At 39.5% G+C, this 20,005-nt stretch overlaps 3 protein-coding genes across 8 annotated transcripts in view; 1 reads left to right on the forward strand and 2 right to left on the reverse strand.

The window, feature by feature from the left end:
- Nucleotides 1-2,184: 2,184 nt before the first annotated feature.
- LOC116308679 (guanylate-binding protein 2) lies at nt 2,185-6,736 on the reverse strand. 2 transcript variants are annotated; one of them, XM_089039774.1, is made up of 11 exons: nt 6,595-6,736; nt 5,281-5,558; nt 4,962-5,209; nt 4,688-4,862; nt 4,484-4,603; nt 4,175-4,319; nt 3,800-4,095; nt 3,403-3,657; nt 3,055-3,177; nt 2,753-2,800; nt 2,185-2,594 (listed from the first exon to the last, which is right to left on the reverse strand). In XM_089039774.1, the coding sequence occupies exons 2-11, from the start codon at nt 5,518-5,520 to the stop codon at nt 2,298-2,300; spliced, it is 1,947 nt and encodes a 648-aa protein (XP_088895900.1). In that variant the 5' UTR covers nt 5,521-5,558; nt 6,595-6,736; the 3' UTR covers nt 2,185-2,297. The 2 variants fall into 2 exon arrangements, with proteins under 2 accessions (XP_088895900.1, XP_088895903.1); XM_089039777.1 differs by having other exon boundaries at nt 5,281-5,555; nt 6,595-6,732.
- Nucleotides 6,737-7,424: 688 nt separating this feature from the next.
- LOC116308678 (guanylate-binding protein 6) lies at nt 7,425-13,672 on the reverse strand. Of its 2 annotated transcripts, none has more exons than XM_031719153.2 (11): nt 13,533-13,672; nt 12,190-12,467; nt 11,872-12,119; nt 11,597-11,771; nt 11,205-11,327; nt 10,843-10,987; nt 10,292-10,587; nt 9,663-9,917; nt 9,440-9,562; nt 9,216-9,263; nt 7,425-8,013 (listed from the first exon to the last, which is right to left on the reverse strand). In XM_031719153.2, the coding sequence occupies exons 2-11, from the start codon at nt 12,427-12,429 to the stop codon at nt 7,666-7,668; spliced, it is 2,001 nt and encodes a 666-aa protein (XP_031575013.2). In that variant the 5' UTR covers nt 12,430-12,467; nt 13,533-13,672; the 3' UTR covers nt 7,425-7,665. The 2 variants fall into 2 exon arrangements, with proteins under 2 accessions (XP_031575013.2, XP_088895897.1); XM_089039771.1 differs by having other exon boundaries at nt 12,190-12,464; nt 13,533-13,668.
- Nucleotides 12,613-20,005, forward strand: part of LOC116302813 (guanylate-binding protein 6) — a 37,120-nt gene continuing 29,727 nt past the window's right edge. For 2 of the 4 annotated variants that reach the window (XM_089039788.1, XM_089039802.1), the window contains exon 1: nt 12,629-12,680. The gene's annotated coding sequence lies outside the window, so the exon portion shown is untranslated. Of the gene's footprint in view, nt 12,681-20,005 lie in introns of all 4 variants that reach the window. The other 2 variants (XM_089039797.1, XM_089039827.1) reach the window with 2 other exon arrangements.

Consider the following 20,005-nt stretch of genomic DNA (forward strand, 5'->3'; position numbering starts at 1 on the left):
TCTTGTTTTTAAATCAAAACAATGGTCGCTCGATTGAGACTCATTCATTTTGGAGACCAGTTGATTGCAGTTATAGATGAGACTGTAAGTTATTCCACAATTCTCCACCTAAACTGAAATACAGTCAATATTGCTGTATCGATCCCAAGGACACGTACTTCTGACTTGAACTTAAGTGTTTTCAAAATGACAAGTTATCTAATGGACATCTAAAATGAAGGTAGATTGGACTCGTTTACGAAATAGTAAAAGAGCCGGATTTTCGATGAACAACTGAGTCAAGAGTTTAAAAAAACTTTAAACTTGAGAGTAAATTTAGCATTTACTGTTGGAATCAGTTGTTTACCAGTAAAAAGAAGAGGTTTTAAGATAGCTGAAAACAGTCAAGCTGCTCGGAATAGAAGAATTAATAGGCATAAAGGCACAAATACGCCGAAAGTGAGAGCATCTGGCGGAAAAAATCGCAAGTAAAATGCCCTTCAATCAGGTAAAAATAATATCTTTTTTATCAGTTTTAATCCTCAAATACTAAGTTTGATTCCCTTTTTGTACTTGGCCGATATTGTGATTGTATTTCTATTGTCTGTTGGGGACTTTAGAAGTTGAAAAGTTATGAAAAAATACCTGAACATTGAGGTGGAGCGAAAATCATCAGTGCAAAACAGGGCGCTAATTAGGTACTAATAAGCGCCCTGGTGCAAAATATGAAAGCAAGTTCTAGTTTTGTACAGTAATAGTCAAACTTTTTCTTTATTTCGCCTTTTCTCTGTGGGCAATGTCTTTTGCATAAACTGACATACCGTATTTTGGCAAGCTAAATATATTTAATAATTGTGAAAAATCATTTCAGTGCCTCTTGTAGTTTTTTTTATCTGTGAAAACAGAAATTTTTTTCATTGGCACACTTCGGTGCAAATAGTTTGTTCTGATTCGTGTGTGAAACAACATACCTTCCAGGAGTCTACCAATCTTTTTGTTTTTTTGCCCTTAGGGAGTTGTTCATGGCACGTTCTTATGCAGTCTTTGATTTGCCTTTTAAAATAAGTTTGGGAAGCAAAATAATGTTTGTTCAGTCGATGTACCTCGTTCCGCGTGTAGGGCTTCGAGCGAAGACGAAATTTGTTCGACCGCTGAAACGATTTCGAAAAGCGAAAACCCGGGGAGGAGGAAGAAGAAGCATTTGCCCAAGCTTTACCCAAATCTACTCGGTACAAAAATCAATGGGCGGTATATTTTTTTGAAAGCTGGCGTGAATCACGGGTCAACCACTTTGAATAACGCGCTAGAAAACATACTAGAAGAGTTAGACCTTGATGTTGACTGGGTTGAAATGTCTACCCTTTCACTCGACTTCTGGATTGGAAAGTTCGTACAAGAAGTTTCTGATAAGCAAGGTAACGTTTGCTTTTTTTTTGTTTTGTTTTGTTTTTTTAATTGTTTGTTTGTTTTATTTATCTTTTTTCCCTGTTTAAAATGGTATATGAAAGCTGTGGCTCGAAACTAGTTATTCTTGCTGCATAAATGTGTTGGTTCAGCGAAACGAATTTATTAGAGCCCTTCAAATAAGTTCTAGCATGTGATAACATCTGGCTGTTGTTATACTTTTCCAGAGGCCAAAGATATCCAGCCAAAACCTTGTTCCAGATTGTGAATGGTTTAAAGCGACACCTGGAGTCAAAACATTGAACAGATGTCAACATGCTGGATATGACTAACATGAAGTAAGTGTGTATGAGTATATTTCGTAAAGATTAAATGTTTAGCTTGTTGGAGGGAGAAACTATTCTGCACGCTGAATAACTTAATAAGAGATTTTGGATAACGGATGGCAAAGATTTGAGTGGATCCTGTATCGTCATATGACTAAATCAATGCAATTTGATTGGCTGGTTGCCTCGTAAATCAATTAATGAGTAAGAGATTCGGGGATCCAAATTCCAGATTAATAGGTTTTTGCAAGCTCTCTATAATTCTCTATAATAAAAAGACTTTAATTTTAAATTAATTTTTTAAATTTAATTTTAACAATAGCAAACTATACAAAACAAGGAAATCAATGCTTTCGGCCGAAAACTGCCCAAAATGACTGAATTTGATTCCTCAATAAATAATTCATATTTTCCCAAGAGGTATGAAAATTCATTCTACAAAGAAAACTCTATTTAAAGAAGACAAGGAACAAAATTCATGTGTTGATATTGACGTTTATTTACCTACATTAACAACTATTATCTATCTATTGAGTTCCTTTTTTCGTTTATAAGAGTAATCCAGTAGTATTATTGGTAGTAGCCTTCTTACAGCATCACACATCCACCTTTTGGTTGAGGCTTGGGTCGATTAGCTATCGCTTCAATCTGTTTACCCAGTGTACTGATCTCTTGATCTCGTCTATCAAGTGATTGTTTCAGGACATCAACCATGTCTTCCATGGTCTTCTGGCGAGCCAGAGCTGCTTCTCTTACTTGTTGTTGTTCTTTAAAGTTGGCTTCCATCATGTTAGTCAGTTGTTCACGCTGATCTTGCATGTTTTTCTCAAACATCTGTTGCAGTCTTATTTTTTCTTCGTCCTGCTTCTCTTGCAGGAGAACCATCTTTAAAAAATAGAGTCACGATCATTAGGTTTGTAAGAAGCATTGCATAAAAACTAAATGACAAATGAGAAGCGGCGCGCAATGCATCGTATGTATCCCATGGTGCATCACAGAATGTTGTTCAGGGAGACCTGTGTTATGTATGATATATTGCCTACCTCTCTTTGCTTGATTTCCTTTTCTTCTTCCATACGAGCTTTGTCCTCCTGAAAAAGAAAAGAAAAGAAAGAGACCGAACAATTTCCATTTATTTGTTGATATTTGTATCAATAGGTTACGATATTCTCTTAGAACCATTTGTTTGACATTTAAGACGCAAACCACGTTACATTAGTAGTAAAACAAATGATTTGTAGGTCATCGGAGGTCGGTCGGGTGTTACGAAACAGGTAAATGTTTACAGTACTACCCCTAACAAGCCAATATCATTTAGTTGCAAGTTATCATGATGCAGCCAAACCTCTGATTTAAGTCTTTGTTCTTCAAGCTCAGCTTTCTCTGCCTTCTCTTTAGCCAATGACTCGTTGTAGTCTTTCATCTTTTGCAGAATATCAATGTTCTGCTCCATATCTCGCTGCAATTCCTTCATAAGAAATTATCTTCATTCAATTTGAAGCTACTCATAAACTTAGTTGCTTGTCACCCTCTCCTCCCACACCGGTACACTTTTGGAATCACCATATGGAAGTGCTCATAAACACAGTTGCCTGTCACTCTCCCCTCCCACACCGGTACACTTTTGGACTCACTATATGGAAGTGCTCAAACTCGTGCTGGTTACTAGGTGGTTACTAATTGTTAGACTCACCGGATGGAAGTTCATGAACACAGTGGCCTGAACATCCTTTGCTCCACGTGCTTTGGCTGCGTAGCTTTCCTGGATTTGATTGTATGCACTGACGATGTCACTAAACTGCATCTTTGATGCTTCTGGACCACGAAGACGTTTAAGCACTGGATCCAGCATGCTTTGTTTGAGCTCTTTGAGAAGTTGAATGCAACAGGCCTCGGTTTCGCTTGTATTTTGTTCTATCCACTTGGACAGAATGACGTCAGCTTTTTCCTAGTCGAAATAAAAGTTTAAACCGGTTTCTTTTGCTCATTAATTTAGATAAATAGTATTAAATTAGAGTGTATATTTAATGATATTAGTAATAATTATGTAGATCTACATGATCGATCTCTTGATAGGCATGAACCCTCACCTTTAGTTCCTTCAAGTACTTATCGACACTTTTTATTGACAACGTAAATGTTTCCTTGCGAAACGTTTCAAATCCAGCGTCCATTGCTTTCAGATGTGCAGCCCTAATCACGTCAGCCTCGCAGGGGATCTTTTCCTTCATTTGTGACGTCATTTCCTGTTTATAGGCAGCAAGGGCTGCAGCCAAAACCTCGGTACATTTGTTATGCACAAATGTGTCCCACGCGTTCTCTACGTTGGGTACGGTGCCCGGAGTGTTGAGAGCCTCGACAAACAGCTGAATAAGAGCAGCCAGGGCTGGAAGACAGCAAGAAAGCTTTATGTAACTGCATTTAACATTTAGATGGTGTAAGAAACAAGCAAAAACATTGAATACCTTCCCCAGTCACAAATTCTCCTTCATTGATGGATTTCTTGGGGGACAGTCTGGAGTGCAACATCTTCTTGAAGGCCTGGACCTCCTTCAAAAACTGAGGGTTAACTTGCGATTCCAGATTTTTATCGTTAAGATTTTTCACGACCTTAAAAATAATGGCTTTAAGTTAGTGGAAACGATCTCATACATAAATAATAGAAAGACAGCCAAGCATGCAGGCATATCGACATAGGAAGACATGTTACAAACAACAAGACACTAGGAATACGATTGGATGAGCGGAGAAAAAAAAGTAAGATAACGAATTACCTTGGGATCGTAGGCAGGTGGTGGAAGTGAAAACGCATCAAATGCTGAGAAGAAATTGAGGATGCTTTCTGCTGTTTTCCTGGCTTTGTCATTCAAGTCTTCGCTGCTAGCATTAAGTACCTGTACGGAAAAAAAATTCCAATTATTTTTGTTTTTTACAAAACACACTTGATTTCGTACATCAGAAAGAATATGACTCATTACTTTCTTCAGGAAGTATTCTTTGATGTTGCTGCATCCTGCAGGGATTTCAAGAACCACGTCTCTCAAAAGCCAGATAAAGTTGGGAAATGCCTCGTAGAAATGGCTCCCGTCTTCATCTGTTGCATTCTTCTTCTTGGTGTGCAACTGGATTCGCTGGGAAAGTTTCACGATGAAGCTGATGTCACGGATAGTAAAGGATCATAATAAACCGAACATGTAAGTGAGATATTCATGCAATAACAACTGAAATAACAAAAGCAAAAGTCAAGGATACTCTAGACCCTCGAGGTCTGAGCGGTTGGGCACACCAGCAGAATTGTAAATCAATATGGATGACAAGAGAACAGATAATGTAAAGATCCTGTGATCATCTGCTTGCTTGGCATAAACAGAGTCAACTCCTTCAGAGTCAAGCAGGATCACGGTGAAGTCACGACCAGTGCTGTCTTGGAATTTCTGGGGTACGACCCACAGCCATATTCCCATGGTCTCTGGATCCAGCAAATGACCCAATGGAAAAATCTGTTAAGAAAAGACGAAAACGATGAAATGTAGAAAATAGTTTTGCTCAGTTATCACAAGAACTTGAATACCTCTTCTTGGTCAAACACCTTGCCCAATATGTAAGACTTTCCTTTCCTACAAGGACCAGCTATGGACACAACACATACAGGTCCCTTGATCTCCCTCAATTGGTCTAGTGCTTTGGGTATGGCATTCAACGTTTCTCGACCAACACCTTTCTTCTTGTCATATGTTCCAGTCTGTGCATCCCAGGTACAGTTGTTGGGTAACACCAGAGGAATAGCACTTTGCTGTTGGTTTGTGGCCATGATTGCTGTCAATACCAGATATTATTCCTGTGACACTACTGATAGTAAAAGTACTGTGTTATCTTAGGAAGCACGAGTGGCATTAGTCTCCTACGAAGCCACTATTAGTGAGTCACGTGAGCGTTGCAGTACGACACTAATAGCGGCTGCGTAGGAGCTAGTGACTAGGCGTGCGCTGTTAATGCTTCGCCTCTTACCAATGCGACCTGGCGGATGGGTTCTAGTGCTGCCGGGCTTGGTGCTGTATGTGAGTTATTTGTTTGTTTGTTTGTTCTTTCCTGTGCTTCGAGGGTTTTTCTCCGTTTTTCAGTCCTCTTTTCATGAAAATCATCTTCCAATTTTGAAAATTACATCAGAGTGGTAATAGTTTTATTTTCGATTCTTAATGAAACTAAAAATAAGACTTTCAGTTTCTTGTCAGACTGAATGCACAAGTATTAGTGACGAGTAACGTGGCTTTAAATAATAAGCTATTATCAATACATTTTACATACTGTGATTTAAATCAATTAATTTTGGAAAAAAAATTTCTATGCATTTCCATGCGCATTACCGGCTTTTTAATGTATACATAGAAAATGTTTTTAAGGATTCCTCTCAAATTCAGATAAATTTTTCTGCCTCAGTAATTGGTTGTGAGTTCTGTAACTCGTCCTAAATGACTGATATTTCCATAATCTACAACATTCCAAGCTCCATTTATTTTCCTAGCAGCGTTAAAAATCTCTTACATGAATGTTCACGCCAAAAACAACTAAACGCTTAGGACACCATTCGAAACCCCTGAAGCGCTCTTAGTTTCTGCCCTAAAATTTCCTTTCCTTTCCTTTCCTTTTATAACCTACACTACGAATAAAATGCAAAACGATGTTCGGTAAGATATCTTAATTCTTGAATGGGTTCTAAGATTTCCTGGAAATACAAGCTCCGTCTTGAAACCAAACACACGAAACGAAATTCGACTGCAAAATTCTCTTCGTTTTCTCAATATTTAAGAAATGTTTTCGGTAGAATTGGCTACGGAGGTTTCTTGCTCAATACCTCGCCATTATCTTGTGATATTAACTGACTTACCTCAACCAGAAATAGGAAGATATTTCATTCGTTTGTACGAGAGTTCTTTTCGCCTGCTGTGATCTTTTCCTAGAAATATCTTGATATCCAAGACGCGTATTATGTAAAACGCTCAGTGTCATATTTCTTCTGGGGAATCCCCGACTTCCAAGAAAAGCCGCATTACAATAGCAAATTATTTCGCTTCTATAGACCTGAGATAATTAACCAATCAGCAAGCAGCCTTTGCTAGTGACTCATTATTTGTTAGAGTTTCAGGTCTTTAGCTGTCGATTAAGAGACGGGTGGGGTGGGGGTATCGACTTTTTTAAATACTAAATCCCCACCAAACACACATAAACACAAACGAAAAAAACATGCATACTATTATGATTGTACGCGGTTTCTCATGACCTTTTATAAACACAATATCTGTCATTGTAAAAAATTACTTTAAGCATTTTTAGATATTTTAGATTTGAATATATTCTTAGGTTGCAAATTTTTCTTCCATTATAAGATTCTTTTTTAGATAATTGATTTAGGTTAATATTTATTTGGTTTCCTTTATATTTTTATTGTATTTGATTTACATGCACGACCCCATAAACGTATGCTTTAATTACTTATCGTGTAAAAATAAAGTTTATGTATGTATGTATTGTTGGTGCTGAAATATAAAAACCGATCAACTCACCATATCCTATCTAACAAAGCATTACCTTTTAAGAACCGAGTCCCCAGAATCCCACCCGGATCGAGCACGGATTTTTTTCCTAGTAAAATCAGCTGGACGAAATGATTTACATCTGTAATTAATCACTGAGCACCAAAAAACACCTTGCTATTCATCAGTTTATGTGAGAGATTTTAATTAAATTATGTTTTAATTTTGTGATATCACAGCGAAGGAGTGTAGTAAGGATTATATCGGGATTGTGTCGATTGTTGTCCTTTCGTGTTCAGCCTTCTTAGTTCACAGAGCGACGTGCTACTGCTGTTCGTCCCATACATGAAGTACCTACCTTAGTTTTTTTCTAAGATAGTTATCATGATACATCGTGGTCTAGCTTGGATTATGCAATGTATGGTCTACATAATACTACAGGAGGCGGGTACAAACCTGGTGAGCAACCTGCTTATCGCAAAGGTAGCAATGGGGGCTAGAATATCCATCATACCAGGCTTAGAGTGTTCTTCTATCCTCCTATCTATCTCTATTATTTCTACTCGTCTGTTTTTCAAAGATTCTTTCAATTCCTCCAGAGTTTCCTCCAGCTTCTTCTGCTGTCTAATGGCTTCCTGTCTGTCTTTTATTCGTTGTTGAAAGTTGGCCTGCAGCATGTTGTCCATCTGTTCTTGGCGTTCTTTCGCATTTTTCATAGCAATCTGCTGTATTCTTACTATTTCCTCTTTTTGCTTTTCTCGTAGAAGTTCCACCTTTATAAAAAAAAAAGAAAAAGATTATGCTAAGAGTAATGGCATGCTCGAAATAAAGCGACACAGGCCGGGTATGACCGCTAAGAACATTAAAACCAAAACTAAAATCAATACTTCAAATATAAAGTGCAATTCCCTATCAAAACACTACCAAAACTGCGAATAGTCCTTGACACTGAGAAACGAGTGGGGATTGGGCATATATTTGTGCACTGGACACTGAACACTTTCGATTTATTCATTTAGGCTGTGTTCATTATGTATACCGCAGGGGGGGGCAGAGGAAATTTTTGGGGGGGTCATAAAATTTTTCAGGTGTTAAAGGGGGGATGTTAAATTATTTTTGCAATGATAGGGGGGGTGCTAATTTTTCTGTCAATAACAAATGACTATTAACTAGCATATAAAACTCAACAAGAAATTTAATGAACAGGATAATTGTACACCACTATTTAAATAACATTGTAATCTTGATCATCATCTTCTTCTTCAATTTTATCACTATTGTCATCATCATTATCATGTAAAGGAAACACGTCATAGCTATAACTTCGCCCCCGAAGTCATTCAACATCCGTAAACTATGTTCCTCCCTTGTTAGAGTCCTGTATACGTGTTACCTTTACATGCCCTACTTCCTATACGTAGATAAGGATAGTTAGTATTTAAATACAGGGCTTTAAACTTTTATTGTTAAACTCTCGTGAAGAAGTCTACAGAGTTAGATGAAACGCGTAGGAGACATGAAATAAAAAGTTTTACAACCTAGCATCCTAAGTGCTGCTCACTGGTTCCTTTCAAAAAAAATTTAAAAAATTAAAAAAAAAAGTCATCAGTTAGGAGGAAATGGAAACCGATATTCCTCTTCCAGTTCAGTATGTATCGCAATCAGGAAGACAGTCTATAGCAAGCTCTCGTTACCAGTCATTGCAATGGCTTGCATAAGATTTTGTATAGGCATCAGGACAAAAAAGTGTTTGTATTTAGGTATATAGGGGGGGGGGGGTACAATTTTTTTCCTGCTAAAGGAGGGGGGGGGGGGTAATTTTTTTTTGACATTAAGTGGGGGGATCTTGAAATTTTGGAGTATTTTTAAAATTTCCTCTGCCACCCCTCCGGTATGCATTATGAACGCAGCCTTACAATAGAAAAAATTAAATGTAAATGGCTAAAAAAATACTTTGCACAAAAGTGGGACTCACTTGTTTCTCCATGTTTTGCCTTTCTTCTTCGAGTTCGGCCATTAGTTCCTGTACAAGGGGAGGAAAATGAGGAAAAAAAGTATATGGACTTTTACTATAAAATGACAGACAACAAGAAAACAAGCATGCACTGTCTGACTGAATGAGTAGTTGAGTTACTAATTCAAACATATTTTCACTTGATAAAATATCTACTGATTCATGTATCTGATGTTAATCTTTACCTCAAAGCGACGTTGTTGTTCCTCTGCGACAATTTTGTTCGTCTTTTCACGTTCAATTTCTTCATCGTAGTCTTTCATGCGTTTCAAGACCTCGGCGTGCTGTTGCATTTCATCTCGAAGTTCCTGAAAAAGAAAAAGTTAAATCGTGAAGGAAGAGTTGAGAGTTTGTTTTGTTTTTGAGGTGCAGTTTCTTCGGCGATTCTCATTTTTAAATTGTACAAACCGGTATGAATTTCATGAGGATATTTGCTTGCACGTCTTTAGCTCCACGACCATCCATCTTGTATCTTTCTTCTATTTTATCGTAAGCTTCAACAAGGTCCTTAAACTCCATCTTAGCGGCTCCTGAACCACATAGCTGAGCGAGGACTGGGTTCAGGATTTGTTCTTTTAGTTTCTTGAGCAGGTTGCTGCAGTAGACTTGAGTATGACGTCTGTTTTCTTGTATCCAATCTTCCAGGATGGTCTTTGTTTTATTCTAATATCGACAAGAAAGAAGTAATTTCATGTTTTGGTATTGCTTCTTTTAGGAGAAACAAATTTCCACAGTTTATGTATATCATTCTTACGTCACAGCTAGTGATATGGAACTGTGAAGGTTATAAAGAAACTGTAAATATTCAGTGTATTAATGCACCTGACGAGAGAGAACCCGTCAGAAAAGTAGTGCCATATTGTGATCGTACTTTTTTTAAATTTTATTATTTTATATATAGGCCCCTCGTATTGACTTCCTAGGGGAACCGTTTTGGGGGACAAAACAACAGGCCGTCATTGTTCATTGTTTTGTCACCAGAACAATTCCTTTCGGGACTCAGTGCAAGGCGTCTATTTATCAGTTTTCAACATTACCCTAAACTCTGTCAGATACTCGTCAACGTGTTTTGTCGACAAATCAAACGTTTCACGACGAAACGTTACTAAACCAACATCTACTGCATTCTCGTGTGATTCCCTGATCGCTTCGGCTTCGCAGGGGATCTTGTCTTTCATTTGTGACGTCATTTCCTGTTTATAGGCAGCAAGGGCTGCAGCCAACACCTCGGTACATTTGTTATGCACAAATGTGTCCCACGCGTTCTCTACGTTGGGTACGGTGCCTGGAGTGTTGAGAGCCTCGACAAACAGCTGAGCCAGGGCAGCTAGAGCTACAAAAGACATTAGTAAGTGAAACCAGAAGAATGAATCGCAAGCAGTGCAAGCTTCAATATTGCTTGAATAAACAGATTCGAGAAGACAGTTGAAAATGTGACATCGTACCTCTTATTGGAAAGCCGTTATATCCCATAAGCCAATCATGAATGGGCATCTAGTATGTCATTCAATAATATACTAATAAAGTTATATAATATATTAAGCTTTAATAATATACTAAGCATGAGGATATGCTTTAGATATACTACCTTCTCCAGTCACAAATTCGCCTTCGTTTATAGATTTCATTGGTGCTAGTTTGGGATGGAGCATGGCTTTAAATCCTTTGATACCTTCTAAGAATTTGGAATTAACTTGGGACTCTAGTGACTTGTCGTTGAGGTTTTGCACAACCTAATGATTAACATATGTCAAAATTGAAATAAATTAGAAAGAAATCATGAGAAATCAACCAACCCTCTAGTAGTTTCAACTATTGCCGAACTTGTTTACTTGTGAGTGAGGCCGATTTTTCGTTAATCAAGAGAAGAAACACCATGGAAACTATTCTAAACATTTTGGTCATGGCATTCACACAATCCTTCAGTTTGTCAGGTTTATGGTAACCAACCTGTGGACGGTAGGAAGGAGGTGGCAGAGAAAAGGCATCAAAATCTGAGAAGAAATTAAGGATGCTGTCTGCTGCCTTGAGAGCTCTTCTTGATGATCCTGCTTCACCTTCTGCGTTCAAAACCTGATTATGAAAGAAGACGAAAGACTGAGATTAAAAAAAGTATTGAAGGTTAAGTTCAAGAGAAACCGTTCTCATTTCCTTCTCGATAAAAACTCATTCTTGACTAGAGGATGACTGATCATGATCAGGACAATGCCACTTGTTACGTACATTTTCTAGCATAGCTTACATACGCATTCTTTAAAAACAGTCTGATGGAAGACAACTTGTAAGATAACTTTAACACTGTTCATTTTAGTCTGTGGATCAAAAACAAAGTAACTCCTTACTTTCTTCAGGAAGTACTCCTTGATGTTGCTACATCCTGCAGGGATTTCAAGAACCACGTCTCTCAAAAGCCAGATAAAGTTGGGAAATGCCTCGTAGAAATGGCTCTCGTCTTTATATGTTGCATTCTTCTTCTTGGTGTACAACTGGATTCGCTGGGAAAGTTGTGCGATGAAGCTGATGTCACGGATAGTAAAGGATCATAATAAACCGAACATGTAAGTGAGATATTCATTGCAATAACAACTGAAATAACAAAAGCAAAAGTCAAGGATACTCTAGACCCTCGAGGTCTGAGCGGTTGGGCACACCAGCAGAATTGTAAATCAATATGGATGACAAGAGAACAGATAATGTAAAGATCCTGTGATCATCTGCTTGCTTGGCATAAACAGAGTCAATTCCTTCAGAGTCAAGCAGGATCACGGTGAAGTCACGACCAGTGCTGTCTTGGAATTTCTGGGGTACGACCCACAGCCATATTCCCATGGTCTCTGGATCCAGCAAATGACCTAACGGGAAAATCTATTAAAAAAGACGAAAACGATGAAATGTAGAAAATAGTTTTGCTCAGTTATCACAAGAACTTGAATACCTCTTCTTGTTCAAACACCTTGCCCAATATGTAAGACTTTCCTTTCCTACAAGGACCAGCTATGGACACAACACATACAGGTCCCTTGATCTCCCTCAATTGGTCTAGTGCTTTGGGTATGGCATTCAACGTTTCTCGACCAACACCTTTCTTCTTGTCATATGTTCCAGTCTGTGCATCCCAGGTACAGTTGTTGGGTAACACCAGAGGAATAGCACTTTGCTGTTGGTTTGTGGCCATGATTGCTGTCAATACCAGATGTTATTCCTGTGACACTACTGATAGTAAAAGTACTGTGTTATCTTAGGAAGCACGAGTGGCATTAGTCTCCTACGAAGCCACTATTAGTGAGTCACGTGAGCGTTGCGTGACAACACTAATAGCGGCTGCGTAGGAGACTAGTGACTAGGCGTGCGCTGTTAATGCATCGCCTCTTACCAATGCGACCTGGCAGATGGGTTCGAGTGCTGCCGGGCTTGGTGCTGTTGTATGTAAGTACAGAGTTGTTTGCTTTTTTGTTTGTTCTCTCCTGTGCTTCGAGGGCTTTTCTCCGATTTTCCTCTCTTCACGAAAATCATCTTCCAAACTCCATTTTAATCAGGTTCTCTTATTGTATGATTTCTATCCAATTTTGGAAATTACATCAGAGTGGTAATAGTGTTATTTTCAATTCTTAATGAAACTAAAAATAAGACTTTCAGTTTCTTGTCATACTGAATGCACAAGTATTAGTGACGAGTAACTTGGCTTAATATAATAATCCGTTATCATTAAATTTTACATATTTTGAAAAAACATTTTCTATGCATTTCCATGCGCATTACCGGCTTTTTGATGTATACATAGAAAATGTTTTTAAGGATTCCTCTCAAATTCAGATAAAATTTTCTGCCTCTAATTGGTTGTGAGTTCTGTAACTCGTCCTAAATGACTGATATTTCCATAATCTACAACATTCCAAGCTCCATTTATTTTCCTGGCAGCCTTAAAAATCTCTTACATGAATGTTCACGCCAAGAACAACTAAACGCTTAGGACACCATTCGAAACCCCTGAAGCGCTCTTAGTTTCTGCCCTAAAATTTCCTTTTCTTTCCTTTCCTTTTATAACCTCCACTACGAATAAAATGCAAAACGATGTTCGGTAAGATATCTTAATTCTTGAATGGGTTCTAAGATTTCCTGGAAATACAAGCTCCGTCTTGAAACCAAACACACGAAACGAAATTCGTCTGCAAAATTCTCTTCGTTTTCTCAATATATAAAAAATTCTTTCGGTAGAATCGGCTACAGAGGTTTCTTGCTCAATACCTCGCCATTATCTTGTGATATCAACTGACTTACCTCAACCAGAAATAGAAAGATATTTTATTCGTTTGTACGAGAGTTCTTTTCGCCTGCTGTGATCTTTTCCTAGAAATATCTTGATATCCAAGACGCGTATTATGTAAAACGCTCAGTGTCATATTTCTTCTGGGGAATCCCCGACTTCCAAGAAAAGCCGCATTACAATAGCAAATGATTTCGCTTCTATAGTCCTGAGATAATTAACCAATCAGCAAAAAGCTTTTGCTCGTGACTCACTCTTCACCATGGCTTGCTAGTTTCAGGCGTTCATCTTTCGATTAACGAAGGTATTTGTGTGTATGGGTCAGTCGCCAAATTGGATTCGCCGTCCATCGTTTTAATTAAAGTCCTCATTGATTTTGTGTAAGAGTTTTTGAAAAATAATACCTGTGGACGACGTGTTCAATCGAATATGAAAAGAGATCTTAAAAAGGATTGTGGTAGTTTAGGTATTAAACAGGGTTAGGGTCTATTGAGAGGGTAGTAAATACTCGTTTCTGATTGGTTTATGCGACAAAGAAATATAATCGGAATCTTAAAAGTTTGGTTTAAGATTGGTGCCTACTAATTGCGAACCATTTTTAATTTTTTCAAATCGTGCCAGTCATTTAAATCACCCAAGAGGCCACTGGAATCCGAAAAAAAATTGGGGGTGCCCACGCATCTAAACGAGATAATTGATGTTAAACACCGATGACGTAAGCACTTTTTTACGCAAGGGAAAAAATCATATTACGAAGTTGTTTTGATCGATTTTATCTGAAACTTGTTTCAAATAAACGACTATTTGTGCTCTTTATATCAAATATATAAACTTTTATGTATCATATAAGAAACCATTTTTTAAACCAAATTTTGCCTTCAAAAGTGTAAAATATGGTTCTAAAGGGATGCTACATTTTTGCTTACATTTGCATCCAAAACCATTTTTATTCTAAAAATTCTATTATTAAAAATAATTTAACTATTTCTGTTACATTTTGAACGAAAAAAAAAAATGGGGGTACCCACGCGTTTTAAAAAGTTATGATTTTTTAAAATATTTTTTTGAGGATAAATCGGGTGCTAAAAGCGTGACAAGCGTGACGCGGCGTTACGAAACAGCGTGACTCGCTCTGTTTTTGGCGTGTTTGCAGCAGCTCCTTAATCTCTTCTTGGTTTTACAAGCAGGAGGAAAACTGAAAAAAAGCGATATTTCAAGCCTTCAAAGTACCAGAAAACTTATTCAATTCGAAGAACAATAATAAATAATTATTTCCTGTGTAAAAGAAAAGATTTCCTTAAGCAAATGGTATGTAAAAAAATTTTTTTTAAGTCGGAAAAAGAACGGCTTTTCACGAATGTTTCACGGCAGTCGTGCATGCAAAGCAAGAACCAGGCAAAAACTTTCGTAAAATACAAACCTACATTTAGTTTAACTTCACAAGTGCAAGAGACAGATTTAATAAATCAAAATAATAATTTTCTTTGTCAGTATGCTCTTTGCGTGAACGTTTTTGAATACACTTATTTCAATAAAGTTAGTCACCTGAAGTAGTATAGGGAATGGGGGTTCCAGCGCAATCTCAACACGGGCAAGACCCGTGTCAAAAATCCACCTACGGACGACCCCCACTCCAAGTGTGGTTGAGGGCAACAGCGCACTTAAATATGTTAGTCTATATATGGAGTGCGAAGAATGTAAGAAGTTCGTTAACGACTTTTGCATAATTTGTCTAAGACCTAAAGTTATCGTACCTAAGCCAGAACCCTTTTGGTGTTGTGGTAAAAAAATGCAAATAGAAGACGACACGTCAGCACAGTGTTACGAGTGTGGTAAGAATATTCGTAATGCCGTACCAAATGCTACCAAAGAGCAATATTACGCCAATGGAGGTCGTACGAAAACACCTTATAAGAGAATAAAATACTTTAGGGACTGGATGAGTCATATCCAAGGTCTTCGGCCGGTATATTTAGACAACGAAGTAAAGAAGAAAATCATAGACCACTTAGAAGAGCCAACCCCACAAAGTCTACGGAAAGCGTTGAAAAAATTAAAACTAGGAAAATATTACAAAGACATCTCTTACATTTTGTCTGAAATTACCGGTAAGTCTATTCCCGAGGTTTCTGATATGAGCAGAGCCGAGTGGATGTTTTGTCAGCTGGATAAGGATATTCCTTATTACCCTGACGTAATTTACGAAATATTTTACAAAATTGACTCCAACCACCCCCTATTAGGATGGATTCCGAGAAGATGAAATGTGCAGTCGAAATCCCCCTACGTTCTTTTCAAAGCAGATGTCTACTGAGCGAGTTTTCTTTGGAGCTCCTCCTTTGCCTCCTTGTAGATCTTTTTGCGAGATTCCTCGGAAAGATCTTTCACGATGGTTTTTTTATTACCCGACTTTAATTCGCCGTATTTCTTTTCCTCCGCGAGGATCAAAGAGAACTCCGTGTCGTCTATGCGGCGGTCCCGCAGAGCCTGAGAGACAAGATCGGCGATGGTGTTAGCCTTTGCTCTTGCTAGGGCTATATGTGTATCGTGCTTGGATATCTTACAGGACAATTGCTTTATAATGCTTGTCGTAACAGCGGAAACGATGCCGCAGACGGCGCCGACGCTAGCCAAGGGAACGCCGACGACTATTCCAGGTCCGGTGAGTGAGGTAGCAACGCCGGTGCCTGTTAACGCCACGGACATGGAGCCGGAAGTTATCGCGATTTTATGTAGCGTGCTTCGGGCTCTGGCGTACTTTTTTCTAACCTCTTCGTAGTGTTTCGCTTGCCCTTCCAAGTAAGCCAGGATTAAGTTCGCTTTGTTTAAACGAAAGTTCTCGGCATTTAATTCGTTAGGTTCCTTAGGAAGTTCAGGATAAAGTGGAGGTGCTGATGGTATAACATCCATTATATATACTAATGTACGACGCTTTTGGGAATGATATTGAGGAGCGGCCACATCACGACAACCGGGATTACTGGAATTGGAGAGCATTTAGGAAGATGTTTCCACATGCAGACCCTAGTAAGTTCGAAAGGAGACCCGATGGGATTTACTATAACGGCTCTAGGATGTACAGCAACGAGGATTTGAAACCTACGCTGGTCGATCAGATAGACAATCAACTGAAGAATTCTGGTTATATCGAACATAAGCCCGTGCAAGGTTGGTCAAAGGAATTATTGCTTGGTACCGGTACTTATCCGATACCCGCGGTTTCATTTGATAAACATCCAAGTTTGGATTTGACATTGAACATGCGGATCTCTAACAACCATTCCTTTTCGTTAAAGGTGCGAGATATCTTCAAAGACGTACCCATTAATCATACCACCGCTAAGGAATCTCATGAATGGTTAAGTGGTCCTAACATGCGTTATTGGCCGCAGCAACTAAACTTTGCGGTTTGGTGTGCCACCAGCGGCTGCGGTGTAAGTGCGAAGTTGATGAAGAATTCGATATTTATGTTTCACTTCCACTTTACCGTCCGAAGAATACTGCATGAGATGGGTGTTATTGCGCTGCCGGGAGATGCCGCGTTTTATCCAAGAGACAATAAATACAACGTTCCTGCTTACGACCGACTTTGTAAGGAGTTTGGTGTTGTAGGGAAGGATTTTAGATGCACTGTCGGTGCTAACAATGGCTTGGGGCATATTTGGGCTTATTGGGGGATTGGTGGGCACGAGCTAAGCAACAGGGAAGTTCATGCATTGAATCTACGATGGAACTCTGGGTATCATAAGGAAACTCACGACAGTAGCACCTTCTTTGAACCAAATGCCAAAACCACTAAGGAAGTCAGAGACGGACCTCTGTTCAAAGACGAGGGCGGTAAGTATGCAGGGGCTAACCCGCTGATTATCAAGATTACCGACGACGAGCAAACGAAGCAATACTTTAATTTCATACCCCCAGAAGGTAAAGGACTAACCAAAGCCGGCCTTGCCCGTTTGAACCGCAGCATAGAAGCTTACGTGTATTCCATCCTTGGAGCTCAGGTAAACACCCGATCGAGTATAGTGGGGAATACCGGCGCCGCAGAAGAGACGCGAGCCGAAGCCTTGATCTTATTCGAAAGTTCGATCTTGGAGGGCGACATTAGCAAGGGCGTACAGCGTTACCAACTAGCTATACAAAATTCTAAGGCAAGGTTGGACTATGCAGTAGCCCCGGGTTGTTGGTTAATGCCTAGTAATTTATCTATAAATACTGGTTCTGTAGTAGGATACAACAACAAACTTCAACGAGCTACTAAGGATATGAAGTTTGGGGTGAACGACGTGAACTCTGACACTCTTAGGAACATTCCCCATTTCGTGGAGAAGTCAAAAAAGTCGCATGAAACGAAGCTACCCGTAGTTAAGAAACCATCAAAGAAGGCCCTGCCTGCGATACCTGAGGAATATGACCATAACTTACTAAAGGCCGGCTTAGCAGCTGCAAGCATTGGTCTGAGCTATTATATATGGCGATGAACAACCCCTACGTAGCTGGAGTAGATTGCGTTTATACGACTTACACAGGCGAGAAAAAATACACCCAGGCGTCTTGGGTGGACGTTGAGGGCATGTCAGTGAATTTGAACTACTCAGGGAAGAAGTTAATCCTTTGTAGTATTTGCCTTGGATCAGTAAGTCACGCCAACATTGGTTTTAGATTTTGTGATGACAACGGCGTACTGCAGCCTATGCGTGTGAAGACAAACAACAGGGAGCCTGTGCATTTCTCCGTAGAGCCGAACACCGACAGCGCTGAGAATTTATCGGTTTGGACTTTTCATATGGTCGCCGATTGCCATGGGAAGGTAAAGCTGCAAATGCGCGTAGATGACACCGGGAGCGTTTGCATAAATAGCATAGAAAATCAGAGAGATGAAAAATATAACCACGCAACCATTTGCACTCTTACGGTAATGAGTCTCTAGAAGCAAATTTATTTGCTGGTATATATGAACCCACATACTAAGGAGGATTCATTCCTTTATTTTCTGGAGGAAGATAGATACTTGCGTAATGCTAATTGGGTTGACACGGAATTGTGGGTGAAGGTTGGTGGGTTGGGATTGATTATGTGCACAATTTGTATTAGCGTAAGGGAGGAATATGGTATTGGATTTAGAGTAGTAGATGAGAATAACGATCCATTGTTACCATACAGAACACTGAAAAATACTAGACGGTCAGCTCATTTTTCATATGAACCGCCAAATAGTCTAGACGATATAGTACCAATAACCTTTCACATGGTAGCTAATTGTCAATACGCAAAGCTTCAGATCAATACTGACGCAACATCTAACGTTAATGTCGAAGTTAAGATAAACGCTGTTATTTCACAATCAGCTGCGCCAAGCGATTCTACTTTTAATCATAAGACCATTTCTACTATGACTGCCATACCGCTAGTTCCGCATTATCAAGGCGCTGCGAATACTATCTTTACTTATCCCCAGTCGAGAACACCTCGGACGCCCGACGACGATAAGCCACCAGTAATACACAAGGATAAGATCAACCCTGAATCTTCTTCAGGAGTACCACCCCAATAGCGACGACCAAGATCCAAATGTTGTTGCCCACAAACTTTAGCAGTTCTCCGCCGGCCCTAAGTGCCAAGGAAACAACCGAACCCAGCAGCCCAGGAAGACCGGCTGCCATCTTTTTTCCCAAGTCCGTCAGCCCATTGCCTAATTTCTTTACGCCCGCGCCTGTAGCCTTAAGCGTGGATAGGATAACTCCTACTACGCTTGAAATAGCGACCGCAAATGCCAGCGGAATACCATACTTCAAAAGGGCTCTTTTTACCTTTTCCTTGGTGGTAAGCCCCAGCTCCTTTTCCAGGTTTTCCTTTTGCGCCTGTAATTCCGCAAGGCGTACCTCTAGATTTTCCGTTTCCTTTTGAGCTGCTTCCCTTTCCTCTTCGGTACGAGTTTGGTCCTCGATTACTTCTTGCTGCCGCTCTATTTGCCCCTCCAGGTCTTCAATAGCCTGATCTCTTTGCCGGATTTGTTCTTCCTTGGTGTTAATTTCGGCAACCAACCGCCGCCGTTCCACTAAAGAGCCGGCTATGGTAGTTTGTAAGTCATTAGCATCTTCGCTTCTTAAGTCCAACTCTTGCAGGGCGAGGTTAAGAGCCTTTTGTGCTTGATTCCTTTCACGCCGAATTCGGGTTCTTTGGTCTACCAGCTCACTTATTTCTTGATTTTTAAATTCGACTTCCCTTTTGTGTGCGTCGGCAAGCCGTTGGTTTTGCTTCATGTATTCCTCCTCCCTTTCTTCCAACGTTTCTCGCAGCGCTTCCACTGAGGCGCCAGAGCTTTGGGCTTCTCCTAAGTCCTCCCGTGCTTTGTCTAATTCGCGCAGGGCCTGATCCACCTGATTTCCTATTTCTTTTATTCTTTCATCTTGATGGGCGGACTTCTTTTCAGCATCGGCAAGTAGCTGACCTTGCTTTGCATATTCTACATCTTTTTCTCTTAACT

This window comes from Actinia tenebrosa, unplaced genomic scaffold, assembly GCF_029948245.1.
Source record: "Actinia tenebrosa isolate PJP-AT-01 unplaced genomic scaffold, QUT_ActTen_1.0 PGA_scaffold0__85_contigs__length_37466705, whole genome shotgun sequence".
Lineage (NCBI taxonomy): Eukaryota > Metazoa > Cnidaria > Anthozoa > Actiniaria > Actiniidae > Actinia > Actinia tenebrosa.